At 29.8% G+C, this 18,864-nt stretch overlaps 3 protein-coding genes across 3 annotated transcripts in view; 2 read left to right on the top strand and 1 right to left on the bottom strand.

Annotated features, from left to right (window-relative positions):
• Positions 1-63: 63 nt before the first annotated feature.
• LOC130896892 (uncharacterized) overlaps positions 64-18,864 on the bottom strand; it is a 222,530-nt gene continuing 203,729 nt past the window's right edge. Inside the window, exon 9 of the mRNA XM_057805264.1 lies at positions 64-615. Coding sequence (XP_057661247.1) covers positions 83-615 — 533 coding nt within the window. The 3' untranslated portion in view covers positions 64-82. The remainder of the gene's footprint in view (positions 616-18,864) is intronic.
• Positions 547-5,873, top strand: LOC130896935 (uncharacterized). Its single transcript, XM_057805356.1, has 2 exons — positions 547-920; positions 2,386-5,873. Exons 1-2 carry the CDS (start codon positions 782-784, stop codon positions 2,925-2,927), a joined length of 681 nt encoding a protein of 226 aa, XP_057661339.1. The 5' UTR covers positions 547-781; the 3' UTR covers positions 2,928-5,873.
• On the top strand, positions 8,608-17,411 carry LOC130896929 (uncharacterized). Its single transcript, XM_057805341.1, has 2 exons — positions 8,608-8,846; positions 11,827-17,411. Exons 1-2 carry the CDS (start codon positions 8,826-8,828, stop codon positions 12,502-12,504), a joined length of 699 nt encoding a protein of 232 aa, XP_057661324.1. The 5' UTR covers positions 8,608-8,825; the 3' UTR covers positions 12,505-17,411.

Consider the following 18,864-nt stretch of genomic DNA (forward strand, 5'->3'; position numbering starts at 1 on the left):
ATTGTAGATCTAAGCAAGTAGCCACTTTATAAACAAGGAAAATGGTAGGTATAATAAGAAAACTTGAAATTAAGTAATTTTATTAAATAACAGTAACATAACTAGCTGGAGTACTCCAACTCATATGTGTATTATCAAATAAATACTTTGGAACCGCTGCTTGGCTAAATAGAGCCAATTTCGCTGCAGCAAATCCCACAGAAATACTAATTTCTTCAGATTTATTGGATAGCAATGATGCAATAAAACCACTTGCGAAACAGTCCCCAGCGCCACTTACATTGATTAAATTAGTTATTGATGTAGTTGGATAATATCTTGCCGAAAATGTAAAACTTGTTGACCTCTGTAGAAATGAATCCGACGCCGATCCTTTTCTTGCTATCAAAATTCCTTGGGAACCCATAGTTATTATAACATTGTCCACGTAATTCACTACTTCTTGAGACAATAAAGCGATATCTTTTAGTATTGAAGGTTTTTTATGTTTAATATTTAATGAATCTGCGATTTCATAAAGTTCATTTAGGTTAGGTGTTACAAATTTTATAGCTTTTGCATGTTTAGATTTGAATGGTTTCCTTGCTACTGCAACATCTGTCGGTTCGTAAAAAACTAAAAAAAATCAAGTTAGTAGACTATTATCGTCAAGACCACATAGAAATACGTTTAGTTTGGTTGCGCTGCCAACAAGATATAAGGCATTGGTTGAAACGGATAAAAATGTAAACAGAAACATAGATGGAAATTGTCATTAGATGTAGAAAAGTGGCATACAAAAATGGCGATGAAATCAAAAACTGGTATTTGTGCTATAATTTTAACAACAATAGCATGCATTTTTGTTGTTATTTCTTTCTGTACACCTTATTGGTTAGTGAATGATGGTCAAATTGAAGATCCCAAGTTTATACGCATTGGTAAGTATTGAAAAATTATACCTCAAAGGAGTGGCTCTTGTTATGGTGAAATATTAATGACTAATAATAGAACCACCTGCCTTTGATTTTTATGCATTTTTCTCTAAACTCTAGCGGTTATGGTAAATACATAAATTATGTGAAATAGTTATTAAGTTTTTTTAGATCCAAATTTGCCACTTATTGTTTACATTTTAGTTTAACAATTGAGAAGTTTCTTGAATTTAATAAATTTTAATCATATGGTTTTCATCAATCATCTTCATTCATAAACTTTTACTTATATAAGTTATCATTTAATTTGCTAACTTAAATCTGAAAACTTTTATAATGTAGTATAATATTGATATATTCTAAGAATAGAACTCTTATTATCTGTAACAGATTTGTTTCCATTTACATCCGTACAATAAAAAAAGTTTCTTTTCTCTCCAAACACCAAATAACCTTACATAAATAGCCCAATGCAAATTAATCAAGAAAGCCTATCAATTGTTTCTCATTATTTATTTAACAGTTTTTCTTCTAGAATTCCAGTTATTTAATTGCCTTATTAATAAACTAATCTTTTGATTTTCTTAGCGTGAGGAATATCATTTTTTGTAGATAGTCTTGAATGTTTCAAAATTATCCTTTGGAGCTCTAAATTTAACCTGTTTCAACTATGTGAATCTGTTGCATTTGTGGCATAAATGTAGGCAATTATCATATAATTTATTTTATTTTCTATTTATTCATAAAATCAAAATATAATAAAATAAGAATAATTGGAACGGGTACCAAACAGAAATGGAAAACACTAACTCAAATACTGTGTTTATATATGAAGTCACAGATGATTAGACCTAGAAAGCTTTGCAGGTTAATATGAGAAAATCACATATGCTTTGAAAGGAAAAGGCAGAAATATATGGTTAAGACATTCAACTTCTGATCCAATTATTTTTTTAACTTCTTATACTCCATATGATGTATAATTTCAAGGAAAAATAATAAATTATTTGAAATAATACCTACGTGTGAAAAACTCATCTTGTGCAAATTGTCTATGGATGTTAGAGATCAATTGCCAGTTATCACACTTGCAATGGTTAAAGACCATTGAAATTACTTTAAAAAATAATCCATATATGTTAAAGAAAATAAAAAAAAAATAAAAGTTTTTTGTTTGGCAATGTTGTAAAAAATAATAGAGAATTCAGCAGCCCCATTCTGGTCTGTGAGGAAAGTTCAATTGCTAGCTTATGAACTGCTCAGGAACTTGTGGTACTTTTTATATTTGTGTTTATCATTAGATAACAATTTTGAAACTACCAGATTGTTTCCAGAATACAGTTTTCATTGTATAAAAAATTTTTCAAGTTTTGAAAATATTTTGATAAAACACATTTTCTTTGAAGTGGTATATTTACAGATTTCAGAACATTCTTTGATTCATAAAATATATATTTGATTTTGTTTGCAGGACTATGGGAAGTTTGCTTCAGAAACTTTGAGGACTTTAGACATCATTATGATTATCGTTTTACTGGATGTTGGTGGGTTTTCGAAGAAGAATATTACATAATATTTGACTTCCTTCTCCCTGGCTTCTTCATAGCAACTCAGTTTTTCTTTACTCTTTGTCAAACTCTGGTTTTGGTTGGTGCCTTTTTAACATGGATGTACTGTTTTTGCAGTAGAGATCATGACAAGTACCTGCTCTTATTGCTTAGCAATGGATCAATATTAATATTAGCAGGATTCTGTGGATTTATTTCTGTATCGATATTTGGAGCTAATGGCGATAATAGAGATTGGATGCCACACTGGCAACATAATGACTTAAGTTGGTCTTTTGCATTTGGTTGCATTGGATCCCTCTTATTAATTCCTTCAGGTGCCTTATTTTTGGTTGAAGCTAGAAAGGCTAGGTATAGAAGATTTGGTGGTAGTTCAAGAACTCCTCCTGCTCAATATACAATGGATCCTTACAAGCCAACTGCTCCACATCATACTGATATTTAAGTATTTAAGTTAAGTGATTAAAAATGAATCTCATGTTTTATGCAGTAATATTGCCATACATTTAAGAGCAACTCTAGAACTTTTACTTATATTGAGAGGCATGGCTTTAATAGACAATATAGTAGTTTGTTAAAGTTGAAATTTTTCAAAATACAAAAGAATTTTAGTTAATATATCTGCATAAAATTAATGATCTATATTTTCCCTAATTTTTAAAATATAAGATTGAAAATGTTTTCAGTGATTTACAAATACACTAATTTCTTGGAGCAGCTGTTGCCAGTCTGATGGTATGTTGCATTATTGTGCAAATAAAATTAACAAGTTTACAATTATCTGATAGGAACTTACAATTTGTTGGTAAAACTTCTAGTCTAAGATGTAAGTTAATATAAATGTTAATTTAATAATTTGGGCATTTAGAGAATGTAATATATATATACAAGTAATTAAATTGCTTGGCGAAACTGCTTTTTCCAATAAATTGGTGCTTGTTTATTTCTTATTATGGTTCAGAATACTTCTGAAGAGAAATATTTTTATTTTGGCGACTTTCGTTTTTGTTTAATTATATAATAAACCTATTTATATAGTGCATTTTATAAAAATGTAGACAATTTACCAAATCTAACATAACTTATTCTAAAACTTTTAAAGTTTGAAGCTTTTATAATCTGGTTTTACACTGTTTAATATATATTTACAGCGAAATAGGGTGTTAGCTACATTTTTTAACAATTTAATTTTATTCTTGTAGCTGCTACTAACTTATGAAAAACATACATTTACACAACAAATATGTCAAATGTCTTTGGTGGCTTCAGTACCTATTCTTTAGGGTTGGAACTTTTTCAAAAATATGCTAATGTTTCAAAGAGCTGAAGTTTTTCTTATGAATTGCTAGTACATATACCACTGCTCTCAAAAGCACTTCAAAACAAAATACACATTACTACAGTGTCATTTGTACTCTAATATTATTAGGAAATGATTAACTATTATACTCCGCATGCAAGTGTGTAATTAATTTTGAAATATATTGCAAGACCTCATTTGCCGGTGAACTGATGACCATAAAAACGCTAACAGGAAACTAAATTTCACAAAGTGCAGTGACTTTTGAATAAATATTTAAAAATACTGCAAAACACATTTAGAGAATATTTTTTTGTTATTCACGCACATCTGGCCAAAAACATATTCCATTTAATTGAAAATGAGTTTATAGTTAACTTCTTTATTTTGACATGATACTGTTTTTGGGAAAGATGAAACAACTCAAAATATAACATATATAATCTCTTCAAAAAAACTCGTTTGGCGGGATCCAATATGTTGATAAACACACCTTAGAAATGGATGTACTTGCGAGATGTTAATAATCCTTGCAAAGAAAACAAGGCAGATAAGGTTTTTATGTGAGTGAAAAAACCATTAACAAAAGAAGCTCAAAATAAAAACCTATACAAGTGTAAATAATTATTTGATGATTCCTAAGAAGATAATGGATGTACCATATTTCACATCAAAATTAAAATTGAACTGCAATCAAAATATCTATGTTGCATATCATCCTACAATTACCCGCACATTAGAAAAAGTTTTGCTTCTGCAATGGACAACAATAATGTACCAGAGTTTACTTTTAATGCACATATGATGCATGTAAACATAGTATAAACCAAAAAAAAGTCTCCTTATAGGTATTTTCATGCTTTTTGAAGTAAAGATGTTAGATGGCAGACAATAGTAGACAATGTACATTATCTGACAATTTGTGCTGTAAAATATAAATGTTTTTGATACTTCTAATCTTGATCTTGCACTTTATGATGTAAAAGTTCTATTTAGCCTGTACTCAAAAGCAAGCTGAAAATTTTTTGTAATAACTAAAACACTGATAAATGTATTTATGTGTTACTTAATGTTTACATACCAAAAGCACTGCCAGATATTTTTCATTAATATTGACTATATTAATGAATATATTGTTTAAAAATACTTATTTTTACGCGCACATTTAAAGTGTTTTTTGTTAAAATATTTTAGTTAAATTCGTATTGCACAATGTATATAGCCATTACCCAAAAACGTTCAATTAATCCAGTAACAATGTGAAACGAATCTAGGTCATTGTTGCTTTTAGTACTTGTGAGAAAATGATATTGTACGTACACAAATATTTCTTCCAAATCCCAAATTCAACTTAATATACATGTAAAATTCAACATTTCTCCAATATTTCCATTTTTCGGTAATTCAAATATTAAAGTTTCAACTCTTTAATAATCTCGTATACTATTTCATAATCTCTATAGAAATCATCATTGATTTTTTCAATAATAGAAATATATATGGTTCATAACTTCTCTAAAGACCATCTAGCAGTCAAAATACTGAAATTTCAATACTTCAATAATTATCTGCTAGTGTTCAAAAGTATTTGTCCACCAAAGGCAATTGTTTACAAGCAATTTTGTACATATTTTAAAAATAGCATGCTATATTTTACTCACAAACTAATAGGTTCAAGTCCGGAAACTACATAGGTCATTACACATTTTTTGTAACGTACTGTTGTTTTTCTTTAAAAAAATTCGAATTATAATAAATATTGAAAGCAGATGATCTTCTCGATTGTCGTTTTTACTTAAAACGCATAGATATATTAAAAGTACAACTTTTCCGATGTCCTGATTGTTTAGTTTAATGTTATGCCTTAGTTGCTTACTCTTTTGTGAACAGCTGAATCTCGGATTTTTGCCCGATTGTTTTATATAAGTTTTTTTGCATCTTTGAGAATAGCGATTTTCCGTCCAATTTTTTATGTATTTTAGAAAGTATTATGTTTATTATTGATTCAACAGCAGTTTGTATTGAATATCTGTTTTCAAGCAGATACTAATTGTTAATTTTTGTACAAAATAAAGTATTTTTATATTTCAACTAATGTATTATTTCTTTTATTAAAGTAGTTCAAGAACATTTATTACATTTCGCTGCGTCCTAAACCTTGAAAATAATGTCTTGTTTCCCAACGTTCCCAGAGAATATTAACGTGAGAAGTTGAATGTTCTATTTTCTGATTGTTTGTCTATATGAATGGTGATTAAGATATAATAGTTCATCATAGGCGTAGTACTATGTCATCTCTTTAGTCTTTTTACATTTGTTCATAATTTTATGATATAAGTAGGTACTCAATTAACTCTGCAATAAATTCGCCCTTTTCTAGAATTGGACTTGGTTTATGCAGTCAAAATTAAAAATTACCATTACACTAACAAATGAAATTACTAGTTGAAAGACACTGAGATGGCACTTGTAGTTCATGCAGAAAATTAACAGTAAATTTAAATTAAAATTAAACTGAGACTTTTAACTTCTTAGTTTAATTTTATTAATTTTATTAATTTTATGAGCACAGAATAGGTCAGGTCAGTCTTGAAAATTACCATTAAACTAACAAATTAAATTACTAGTTGAAAGACACTGAAATGCAAAGAATTAACAGTTGATTTAAATTAAACTAAGAGTTCGCCAACTTCTAACTTTTTAGTTTTATTCCTTAATTTTGTGAAGTTATGAGTACATAATACATTAGATCAGTCTGTATTGGTGGTATTTTTTTGTTTACATCTTTATTCTTAATAAAGTTTAGTTTAATTCAGTTTTAATTTTGACTGCATAAACCAAGCTTTTAGTTCCATGTGATTTTATTAAGAATTTCATGATTTTTAAAACGCCTTATACTGCATTCAATTATCATTATACTATCAACTAAAAGTAGGTTATACTATCACATTTAAAATGTTAATATTAAGCATTGTTATTTTAACAGATACACTTATGTTCAAAAGTCTTTTTTTAAGTTTAGAATTTTTTGTTATGAACTTTATCAACGTGATATAGCAACGGTAAACTTGATGATTTCGAACTGTCATTGAATGAATGAAATTACAGCTATAGTCTGGGAAATATCATAAGACTTCTTTTCATAGTATTAACAACACCAAAAAACGTAAACTAAACTTAAGGTTAATAGAGGAACTTGACAACAAAATATTCACATCACCATTGTATCGAAAGTAACGTTATTTTTTTGTGGTTGAATCTGAATTTTGGCGCAGGAGGTAAATATTTTCTTGAGATTTGAGTATGTATACAATTAATGTGATGACTTTTTTCATCGATTCCTTTTGCGGAGAAATTATCATTTTCTTCTCAATGTTCTGTAGTCAGATAGTTTTGGAAACGGTGAGTAGGAAAATAAAGTTAGGAAACTGATATTTGAATTCCGGTTACGGTGGATTTAAACCACAAGCTTATAAACTTTAAGTTCACATTCCCCATTGCAGGAACAATTGAAGAGCCAAATACCAAATCGATCATACATCAACTAAATCTAAATCTACATCTAAATAGAACATGTTTTCCCAATTTGTAAGTGATCCTTTGAGGTGACAAACTCTTTGAAAATAAACTTATTCACAATATAATATCATCTCCAGTATTAAAAAAACTTGTTTTTTGCACTGAATTACACAAAAGCTTGTCTTGATAGTGGCATTCTGTGACACAATTTGGATTCTAGCAGAATCGTTTTCTACTATTGTGTAGAATAAAATAGAGTCATATTTTGAAAATTATCAAATTATTTCTTTATTATCAGTACTATTTTTTTTAAGTCATAAGAATTCTATCGACAATTCTAAGCCTTCCATACAGCTGTGTGGTTATACATTTTTTTCATAGTAAACTTCTGTTTTCTATCATGTCTCCCTGAATGCTATGTGAATACCACTACCGCTCAAAGCTACTATCCTTGTTTAAAAACCCTTCAAATAGTAGCTCTATTTATTACAGTTGCCCCTAATAGAAGCTGAGATCTCTTTGTTTGCCACTCTCTCAGTTTTAGGTGGTTAAAAATATTAGATAAGCAAAATATTGCTTGAAAAAAATTTTTTCGACCCATCTACTAGTGAACATCTTCAGTGATATGAATGTTCTCCCTACACCCTATTTGCAGATATTGGAAATGTAAAATGTTCTTAATCTTCTGCTCCTTTACTACTTTGTAGACTGGTAGCTGTCTATCTATGCCTGAATTGAATCAGAAGAATGCTGCAATTTTAACTCTTTTTTTTTTCAATTCTTCCCAGATGATTTACGAATTTTATTTCTGTTCAATCATTTCTATTAGTTTCTCGTCACATAAATCTCTCATCCTCGAGCTCTTTCAGTTAGTGATGAATCTGAATTTACAATGTAATCATGTATGTCTCCGTACTTATCCCCTGATATTTTTTCTGATAACAAAACCCAAAAATATCTATGAATATATTTATAAGACCGACAACACCGTATCGTTGAAAGAACTCGCGGTTTTGCCAAAAGCATAATATTTCCAAAGTATTTTGGAAGGGGCAAAATAGTTATGAATAAATAAATATTTTTTAATAAAAATAAAGTGATTTTTTGTTGTTATATGTTGCGACTTAGATATTTTGTTCTCAATTGCTCAGGACAGAAGGAATTTATTCCATTTAAAGATCAGTTCATGAAGTTTTGTCACAATAAACTTATCAGTACCTATTACACGCAACGCCACTGCTCATCTTAGAGGGGAAAGGTAACCGATGGCGACTATGGCGAGGCAAAAGTTTTCTGTTATGTGGCTGTGGTCTTTACAGGTGTGGTCAATGAACAACAACCATCTATCGCCGTGCGCTTGTCAGTTGACACAAAAAGTTTATTCGTGGTTTCTGTTTTGTTTGTATTTACACGTTTTTAAACGCAACGCTTACAACATTTGTGAGAAATATAGTTTTCATATAAAGTGCAGTACCTAATTAAGTACCAGTTAAGAAAAACATTGTGAAAACTGTTGATGACTCAATGGGTGACTCTATGGAGGAGGTAAACATGAGTTTTAAAAAAAATCGTTATTGTTTTGTTTTATTTTCATTATTTATCATTATTAGTGATAAAAAACATCTTAGAATGCATTGTTTATGTATTTTCCATTATTATGCACGTACATTCAATTATAATTCATAAATAATAGAGCTAGGTATTAATGCATTGGTGAAGTTTAAATGGACTAAAATGCAATGAGTCAACCTATTATTGTTTCATATTTACCAATTACTCATTTTTATTTCTACGAATTAATCAAATTTGCTGCTGCACCCGTTTCATAACATTTATAGCTGACTGTAGAAAATAACACCTTTCCAAATACTCATAAAATGATTATAAACTTGCACACTTCCATAACTTTTAGGTTGACCCACATAAGATTATCATATAGATATACGAGCCCTAGGAGCTAATTGATATATAACGTTTTTTTATTCATTTATTGTGTGATACACTTGTTTGATAGTACAATAATTTCTAAACAGTTCCGGACTAACCTATTGATATAATTGTAAATTTTGAAAAGACTACAAGTTATTTTATATATGAAAGTGGGATTTGTTTAAAGATATTTCTACTTGGCTTTTTTGTTTCATTTTCAAATCATCTCTTGAATCCAGTGGCTCATTATTGGAAGTTTACAAGAGCGTGCAAGTGGTCTATCGACTTTAATTGATTCTAAGTATTTGTATAATGTTTTTAAAATTACTTACAACAATCTCAGATATGGACTCATATATCTGTATTTCCTAGTCTAAGAAAAGTTTTTTAATAGATTTCAATTCAACTATATCGTATAGTTGAAAAAACTGCTTTCCGAGATTAGCCATTTTTTTTGTTAAATTCATTTTTTAATATCAATCACACATTTCCAATTCAAATATTGGCCTGTTGGTCATTACGTTAACAAATACGTAAGTAGCTGAATTGTCGAAGTAATGGTAAAAACCACATGATATATTTTTGGGCTAAAAAATATATCGGGATACAGTTTTAATAATTCTGTTGGTATTTCCATATAAACTACATACTTTTGTTCAACATTTTCCAAGAAGAATTGGTTTTCTAAAAAAATCAAAAGCGCTTTATGACAGACATTTCTGGGAAAATTGTTTTGAGTATCTATTTATCCTAAGAAGATAAAGTTTGTCAAAAAATTTCGTTTTTGCGATCGTCTTTGACGTCACTTGGTGTACTAATTGTATTGTTAAATTCAGTTTTAGTTCGCGTATGTCGGTTTTTCATTATAATTTAAGTAAAATTACATAAAAAATGTGGATGATTCCCAAAAATTATTAAAGAGAAGTTTGAAAATATAAAAAACATCAACTCTAGTTAACTTGATTAGAGAAAAATTTCGAAACATTATATAAAATATATAAGGTGTCTCTGTAATAATATCGGTTTCCAGAGTCCTCCTTTTTCATTAAATATTACAAAAATATTTATTAATATTTATAGTATAGCCCATTGTATCCTACGGTTTCAATCCAACATTCAGACCTTGGTAAAACCATTCTTTAGGCTTATATGCAAAAAAATTGTCGCACTGCATTTCGATTCACATTTTTTTGCACTCAAGAATTTCGCTATGGATCTAAACAAATAGTAATCTGAGGGTGCAAGGTCCGGACTAAATACTGGATGTGGTAGTAGCTCAATACCATCAAGATCTTATTCCTGTAACATTCAATGTATGTGGTTAAGCATTGTACATACATTCGTATCATTTGTCTATATACTATATGCATTAGCATTGGACAGCTCGACTATCTGTAATGATTTTGAAAATACAATAAACCTTCATAATTCCACAAAACACACAATAAGACTTTCCGCTCGAATCGACCTCTTTTTTGCGACGGATTCTGGTAATTGTCTTTTGTCTAACCACGGATTTTTCATATTCATATTGTTTGGATAAATTGATTTTTCATAGAAAGTAACAAAGACAATGCGTCTTATAAAACTATCATCTGTATTCGGCAGATTATAACTTCCTAACGATCTAAGCGCGAACAATCTTCAAGTGTCAGATCTCCACTATTAAAACAATTAAATGAGTCTTTCCCTTCAATTTAATATATTTTCCTTGCTGTTACGGCAGCTTTAAACTTTTATTTTTAATAATGCCTTGACACTACACGTATTTCAAATTTATCGTAATCCAAACTATTTATTAAAAGAACGTACTGCGTCGTTAGAAAAGAACAAAGAGAGAATTTTCAAAAGAAACTTAAGCAATTGTACTCTTCATAGAATTAAGGACTATTTTTAACAAGTGACGACTGTGTTTAAATTAAGCCGTCAGAATTTTCACATATGAAAACCGACATTACTTATAAAATATCCTCTGTAGTCGAAGATCTCTTTATACATTTTTAGTATCATTTTGTTTATTAATGAACAAATAAAAAACCAATATCATCAAAATTTATAACAAAAAATGAAACACAAACATATAAAGACCTTTGTTTTGTTCTTATTTTCTCATCGAAAACTTTTTAAAAACAAAATGTGAACAAACCCATCAGTACGTCACAAATTTAACCTAAAAGTACGAACACAGATTGAGTACTTGTTTGTTGATTTTCAATGGAAAATATTTACTTAATTTTTTTTCGTAGAAACTCATTACGTATTACAATAATCTCTAATTAGAAAAATTTTGTTTTTTTTTCAAGGCCGTTTCTGTTAAGCAATTTTTTTCTCGAAGCTATGCTATAACCAGTTTTTAAGATATGGCCGACAGCCCGTTTATATTTACCCAACCGGTACTTCCTTCCGTTAATTTATCTATTCACGTATTGCCAATGAATGATCAGGCTGAGAAACAAACTGATACATTTTTTTAATATGAGATTCTTGTCATCTATACGCTATCTTGAAGTCGCAGGAACTACTTGTGATTTGTAACTATAAAAAGTTTACATTTCAATGCTTTTTTATTTGCCTAAGTATCTTTTATAATTTTCAGGTAAAGAAGCGTTCTCTGGCTGGACATGTCGCCATAGGCTTTTTCGTAGTTGCTTTTGTAACAATATTTGTTGCCTTTGCCACTCCAAGCTGGCTAGTGTCAGACTACAGGATAACAGGTGCTCGATTAGATCGTTTGGGGTTATGGGTCCATTGTTTCAGATCACTGCAAGATCCATACCACCAAGATCAAGCATATAAACGTTTTTTTGTCGGCTGCAGGTGGATTTACGATCCCTTCACAACAGGATATGATAAAATACGAGGATTTCTAATACCCGATTTTATGATAGCCACTCAATTCTTTTTTACAATTTGTTTTATATGCATTCTAATTGCAGCCATTATAACATTGATTTACTTTTTATGTTGTGGACCAGATCAACAACATTTCATAATACTCATAATAATCAACTCTTGGATTCTACTGATAGGAGGAATAACGGGGGGTATAGCGGTAATCGTATTTGCAGCATTGGGAAACAGAAATGGTTGGATGCCTGGCCATGAAAATAATTTCTTTGGCTGGTCATTTGCGTTGGCTTGTATTGGTGTAATTGCGTGTTTGGTAGCTTCGACGCTATTTTTTGTGGATGGTCATATTCAAAAAAAGAAAAAAAGAAGACTTACAGAATCCCAAAGCAGGTTCGAAATGGAACCTGAACATAAAGGCTGGTAACCATCTTTTTTATTTTAGACGATTGTTCACATTTTATATGACTTTATCATTGTTGAACTTATTATCAACTTTAACACTACATTATTCTAGGTTGATACTATTTTTTTAAAGGAAAAATATAAACCATATATACATATATATATATATATATATATATATATATATATATATATATATATATATATATATATATATATATATATATATATATATATATATATATATATATATACGAGGAGTGATCTCAAAAAGGTTGACTGAAATCTAAAAACTGTATTATACCTTCTTCATTCAGTTTTCTTGGACTATTTCTGAAACGTGCAGTTCCTTAATTCCTTATAATCCTTCAATAAATAATTCATAACATTTCCTGGCTTCCTGCTCTATCCAGTATACTAATTGCACGAGATTCTGTGTTTCTTCACAGACCTACAATAATCATCGGCGATGTTGGTCTAGTCTGAGAATATTGTTGACAAATTTTACCGTCATAGTGTGTAACTTTAAATTTCTTTGACGTTGGTGATCTAGGGTGTGTCCACTGTTAGGCAAGGAGGAAATTGGGACATGTATAGAACGTTTGAGGTACCTTGACACGAGAGACACGACTCATACATGCTATACGTACTGCTTAGTGATCCGCATATTGAGCCACGCGTTTTCGAAGAGGAAACGGTGGGGTTTGGTGTTGATTGGCAGTTCGCGACTAGCTGGCATAAAAAATGTCTGATATTTTTGTTGTTATTGAACTTAAGTTCTGAATCAGAATCGGATGATGCTGAGGAGGAAATATTGTTTTATTCCTTGACGAGGAAGAAATTCAAATCACCTAATGAATCTATTCTAACGAAGAGAAAAAACTGGAAAATTTATAATTACAACTAAAATTAGTGATACTGATTTTGCTAATTATTTCTGAATGAATCGAAACCAGTCTGCTCTCTGTGTTCCCCTACCGCCTCTATTAATTTTTCTTCTGTCATTTTTTCGTAAAAAATTAAGGAAAGACTTGCTAGTCACCAACACATGTGGCAAACTGTGTCTGAACTACAGCGGGGCACGTCTGTGAGCTCGCGCTGCATCATCAATTTGCGTCAATGTCAATCTTGTAGGTTACAAAACTACGTGCTGTGCAGCGTCACCTCACACATGCTATACGCGTCCCGATTTGTGTCTGACCTTTTATTTTTGAGGACGTGTTGAGGTATCATCCCCTGTAATGATGTGATCGATGAAATGTTGTCATAACAGCAACCCAAAGAAGGACATTATGCTGCACGTTAGCATAACTCAGTCCTGCTCTGACGAAATTTCACGCAAAATTCTCCATAAATCATTTTACATGATCACAAAATCTACGATTTGACTGTGAATATCAGAAGCGGGTATACTACCATAAGCGACCAATATTTGAACGTCTTTTCATTTCATTCTCTTAGAAACGAGTGGAAACTTTTACTACTTACCTGTGTACCAACTGTGCGACAAGTACAAGCATCTGTCTCTACTCTAGGGAAACAAAATTTCTCTACAATAAGTAGTCTTCAGATACAGAGGATTTTAATTTTTTCATGATAATTCCTCGTATATATTTATATAAATACGAAAAATAAATGTGGATTAAAGGACGATACAAATAATTTTGTATTATTGGTAGAACTAATCGGTTTATTAAAATTTTAGAAGTCGTGAAATGTCTTCCAAGCGAATACACGAATTAACGTTTAAAATAAATCAATAGAACTGTGGTGGATTTACTAGAGGAACAAGATAAAAAATTTCTTCAAATCTACCTTGGTACTTCTATTTTTCTCGTAGCAAGCCATAGTTCCTCTTTATTTCAAATTGAGCAAAACTGAACGCGGCTGCTTGTTACAAACGAGATACTTGGTTTTGTAATGTCAATTCTGTCTACTTATCTTCACAATTCTTTTCGACAGTTTCTGATTTTCACCCTATAAATTGTTTATATTGTTCTTGAAACGAATTTTCGATCAATCATATGAATACGTAAAATTTAATAGTGATACCATTCACTAAATTTTAGCACGTTTTTCGTTGGATATTTAATCATTGCTATAAAAAATGGGGATTCATTCGCAGTTGTGCTCAACAATCATAAAAAATATAAATATTAACATTTACTGACTGTAGTTATTTACTTCACCTCATAATGCTATAAAACACCAATGTGGCATGTATAACATACAAGTTTTCATCTATCATTGTATAAATTTACCTTCAATATAATTATTTTAATATTAAAAACAAATAGCGACGAAGTTTACATTTAATTAGACTAATTCCAAAGTCATTTATGCTAAAAATACTTGCGTTAATATCATCAAGGTAGGTTTGAAGAACAAAGACATATCTCGAAACGTTATAAGGGTTACTGATACGACCATACCAAAAATTTGGTAATATATTAGTTGAACTATTATAATTTAGTGTTAATTATTATGTAAAATGTTTCGTCCTTTTAATATGTTTTTTATGAACTATGATTACAATGAATTAGTTTTAGATTGCGAGTTGAGTAATTGATGACATTAACATCAAAGTCACATGCGACTTCACGTTTAAAGAAATTGACCCTGACTTCCTTATTTTAATTGATGAAATTTAATTTGCGTTTAAACACTTTTTAAACAAAAATTTCAAATTCAATAGCACACTTGGTTCATTTAGTCAAAAAAGGTCATGTGGTAGATACTTTTTCAAAAATTAATTGCTCGGTTTGGCATTTTTTCATAAAAATTCTTTCAACAGTGTGATGGTTAAAATGGTTGCTTTTATTTCACAATTTCTACCAAATACACGAACAATTCAATAATATGTTGTCCATTTTCAAACTATAGATAATTCCTGTGGAAAATGAGAAATTTGAACATTACTTCGACATTAATGTTTTTTTATTTATTAATTATCAAATAATACACAGGATAACTTAGTTTTTTACGTAATAAATAAATTTCCTTCCAAATTAATATTTGGCATTGTCATGCCATAAACATGGTCAAACACTGCTCTATCTCAAGCAATTTCATTTTAAGATTAGATAAAACCAATCTGTGGACTTTTTTGATGTTTTCTGGAGTAGCCACCTCAATTGGACGTCCAGAACGTTCATCATCGGTGACTGTACGACCACGTTTAAATTTAACAAACCAGTAGCATGGTTCTTTTCGATGGAGTTGAGCTTAGAAAGTATTTTTTTTTATCAAGAAGCAATGTTAAATTAAACACGAAATTGTTTTGAAAATAACAAAAGTAGCTTCACTTAAATGGCTCTCACTTCTTCCTGACCAATTAAAATCTCATAAAATTTTACACATGGTCTTTTGAAATTTGTACTTCATAAACGTCATATGGATTTGACAGTGTCAGTCACACGACTTATTGAGTATTGTAATGTTGATGCTTGTAAATATTGACACCATTTGTAATCGTTGATAAAACAAAGTTATGTATAGTAGATGTATATAAAAAATCGTAGCTTCCAAAAATGGCCAACAATATTAGTTATTGATATTGTTAACAACGCTTTTCGATTTTTGATTGCCTATTTAAAATAAGGAAGAAGCGTGATTCAAGTTCGAATGAGAACTGTGGTTTTAAAACATAAAGCTACTATTGAGATTAAGAAATAATATCCTTTATTTTTAGGATTGTATAGATGTCATTGGATAGATTTAAAATATAAATTAACAATGTGAATTGTACCCAATAAAATAATGAGTACAACTTTATTCCAGAATATATATCTTATGATCAAATGTTGAACTGCCTTTTATAATATGTATTTTATGATGTACCTACATGATCATTTCTCCTTATATATAGAATATCCATTTTGATGTTTAGTCTATAACTAGCTTATAAAGTTGAATTGAAAATTGGGAGTATTTGGTAATGGAAATTAATAACAAAAATAAATTTACTCTCTGCCTTTTGTAGTATTCTACAATGTTACTCATTCTCCGTCCAGTTGTATTAGATATAGCATTTCCATTTTGACATTATTATTTTTACTTTGTAATAAGACTAAAGGAATTGTAATATAGTGCCTTTGTAATTGAAACTCACTAAATTAACGTTCAAATAATGTTTGTAAATGTAAATTAATTGTATTACTGTTTGAAAATGTTATTCGATTTTAATTTAAAGTTTATAGATTCATCTAAATGGAAATTTCAACTAAGCACTAGTTTAAATTTTTAAAACTTCAAGTGTGGCAAAAGTATAGGTTTGTTAGTTCATGTTTTTCCGATAAAATGTTTAAAAGGACATCTACTATCTCGACATATTCAAATTCAAATTTTTCAATTCGCCCCCTCATAATTAATAAACAAAGACAGGAATCATTCCTATAATTATTTTTGTTTAATTGAAAACCAAAATAGAATGATAACAAAAACTGTGAAATTTGAAATCAATTTATATCTAGTTTTATTAGCTTGACGTGTTTGACGGTTGCATTCAAAGCATTGTTATTGTAGAAAAAAAATTGCTTTATTCCTCGAAAACATTTTTGGAATCTCGTGTACTGTTCTCCTTTTGTCTTAAACATTTCTCTTTCTATACAATGAATGCTTCACAAACTAAATTCAATCCTCCCATTGAAAAAACTTCTATTGCTGTGTTTTCATTGTTCACACGTTTCAGAATTTCATATTGTAGTCTATAAACTGTAAATTAGAATTGTAGTATATAATTCACATATTATTTTTATAGATAATATTTAATTTTGAATGTTTTAGTTGTTTACTTCAAGAAGATTGTTATAATCAAAAAAATAAATTGTTTTGTTCCCACAATTTATGGATTCAACGAGTTACTTCATTTTTGTATGGTTTTGATTGTTAATTATCTTGTACTTTTGTAAATAAAGTTTTTTACTGTCATTATTCTTAATGTTCCAAAATTTCAAATACACTTTTTTATAAATAACTGAAAGTAATTATAAATTAGCACTACATGCTTAGTTGATCTATTGATGGAATCCGTTGTTATGCTAGACATAATCGATACTGTGCATAAGCTGATTAAGTAAGATCGCCATCAGCCAATTCTAAATGGTACCTACATGTCTATATTTCACTTAAGCCCCCAATGCCAAAGTCCGCACTTTCTTAATCTCAAAGGATACAAAAAGAGCTTTATGATTCCTGGCGAATATAATTAGAAATTTTGATCGAATTATTGCATTGTCGCCAGTCTTTGAAAAGTACAAAGTGTGAAATCTTGGCCAAAAAGTCTGCAAACATACAGGTGAAACTAATAAAAGTGTGTTAAAAAGCCGTAGTCGTTGGTTATACGAGTATGTGAAAGGCTGGGATAAAATTCAATTCAAAATGGATTCCCGTCACTTTATTGTAGCATTTCTAAAAATACAAACGCATTTTCACTGCAACGCCAAGTTCGGGATTGTAAAAATGAATCTTTTCGTCGCTGTGGTTAGAATGGCCGCCATGCTTTGAGAAAAAGCCGGCGATGACTCATCAATATTTTATGGGAATGGGCACTACGCAGTCGAGGCTAGACTATAAAAAATAATCGATTAATCGAAAATAATTAATTTTCGATTATTCTAAAATCGGAAATAAAGCTTCAAAAGAACGATTATGGTTTGATTCCTACAAAAAACAAGAGCGAGTATACCACTAGGAACATACACAAGACATTATGGTTTGATTCCCAATAAAAACAAACCAAATAATGAACCTACAGAAGATATTTGGTTAGTAAGATTCTGATATTGAATTATGTTGAAATAATTATTCAGAAAATAAATTTTTTAATCGTTAAATTGATTATTATATTATTTTAACGACTGTATGAAAAATAGTGTGTATGCCATAGCCGCGAAACTTTTTAAAGACCTCAAGATTATCTTATCGATATTTTTATATTTTCCGATTAATCGATCTTTTTCGATTATTTGATTATTTGCGATTAATCGATTCTCGATTATTTTTAAAAATATATATCGATTAATCGATTATTTTGTCCACCCCTAGTCGAGGTAAGTGACATCATCTATAACGCAGAGAGAACATTCACTACGCTACGATCACCAAGGCTTAGGTAGAGCGATACAAAGACTGTAACAAACCTTGTGAGCGTTAAAGAAAGATACACCGTATAATTTGTTTTTTCTTCCTAATAAAATGGAGAAATCCTAAAAAAGCAAAAGAACCGATTCTTTCTTAGTAATGAATACGTGGCTCCAGTATAACTCAACTATAACAGTAATCCACATTCAAAACTTCCATAACCTCAATCTAAATAAAATTTCGAAAATTGTCTTCTCATTTTTCAATTAACCAATGACAAATGATGAAATTTCACTTTAGC

This window comes from Diorhabda carinulata, chromosome 1 (genome assembly GCF_026250575.1).
Source record: "Diorhabda carinulata isolate Delta chromosome 1, icDioCari1.1, whole genome shotgun sequence".
Taxonomy (NCBI): Eukaryota; Metazoa; Arthropoda; class Insecta; order Coleoptera; family Chrysomelidae; genus Diorhabda; species Diorhabda carinulata.

Bases quoted from the DNA above. Each gene is read 5' to 3' on its own strand.
- LOC130896935 (XM_057805356.1), top strand. From the start codon at position 782: ATGGCGATGAAATCAAAAACTGGTATTTGTGCTATAATTTTAACAACA. The intron at 921-2,385 runs GTAAGTATTGAA...TTTTGTTTGCAG, and splicing joins TCCCAAGTTTATACGCATTG to GACTATGGGAAGTTTGCTTC.
- LOC130896929 (XM_057805341.1), top strand. From the start codon at position 8,826: ATGGGTGACTCTATGGAGGAG. The intron at 8,847-11,826 runs GTAAACATGAGT...TATAATTTTCAG, and splicing joins TGGGTGACTCTATGGAGGAG to GTAAAGAAGCGTTCTCTGGC.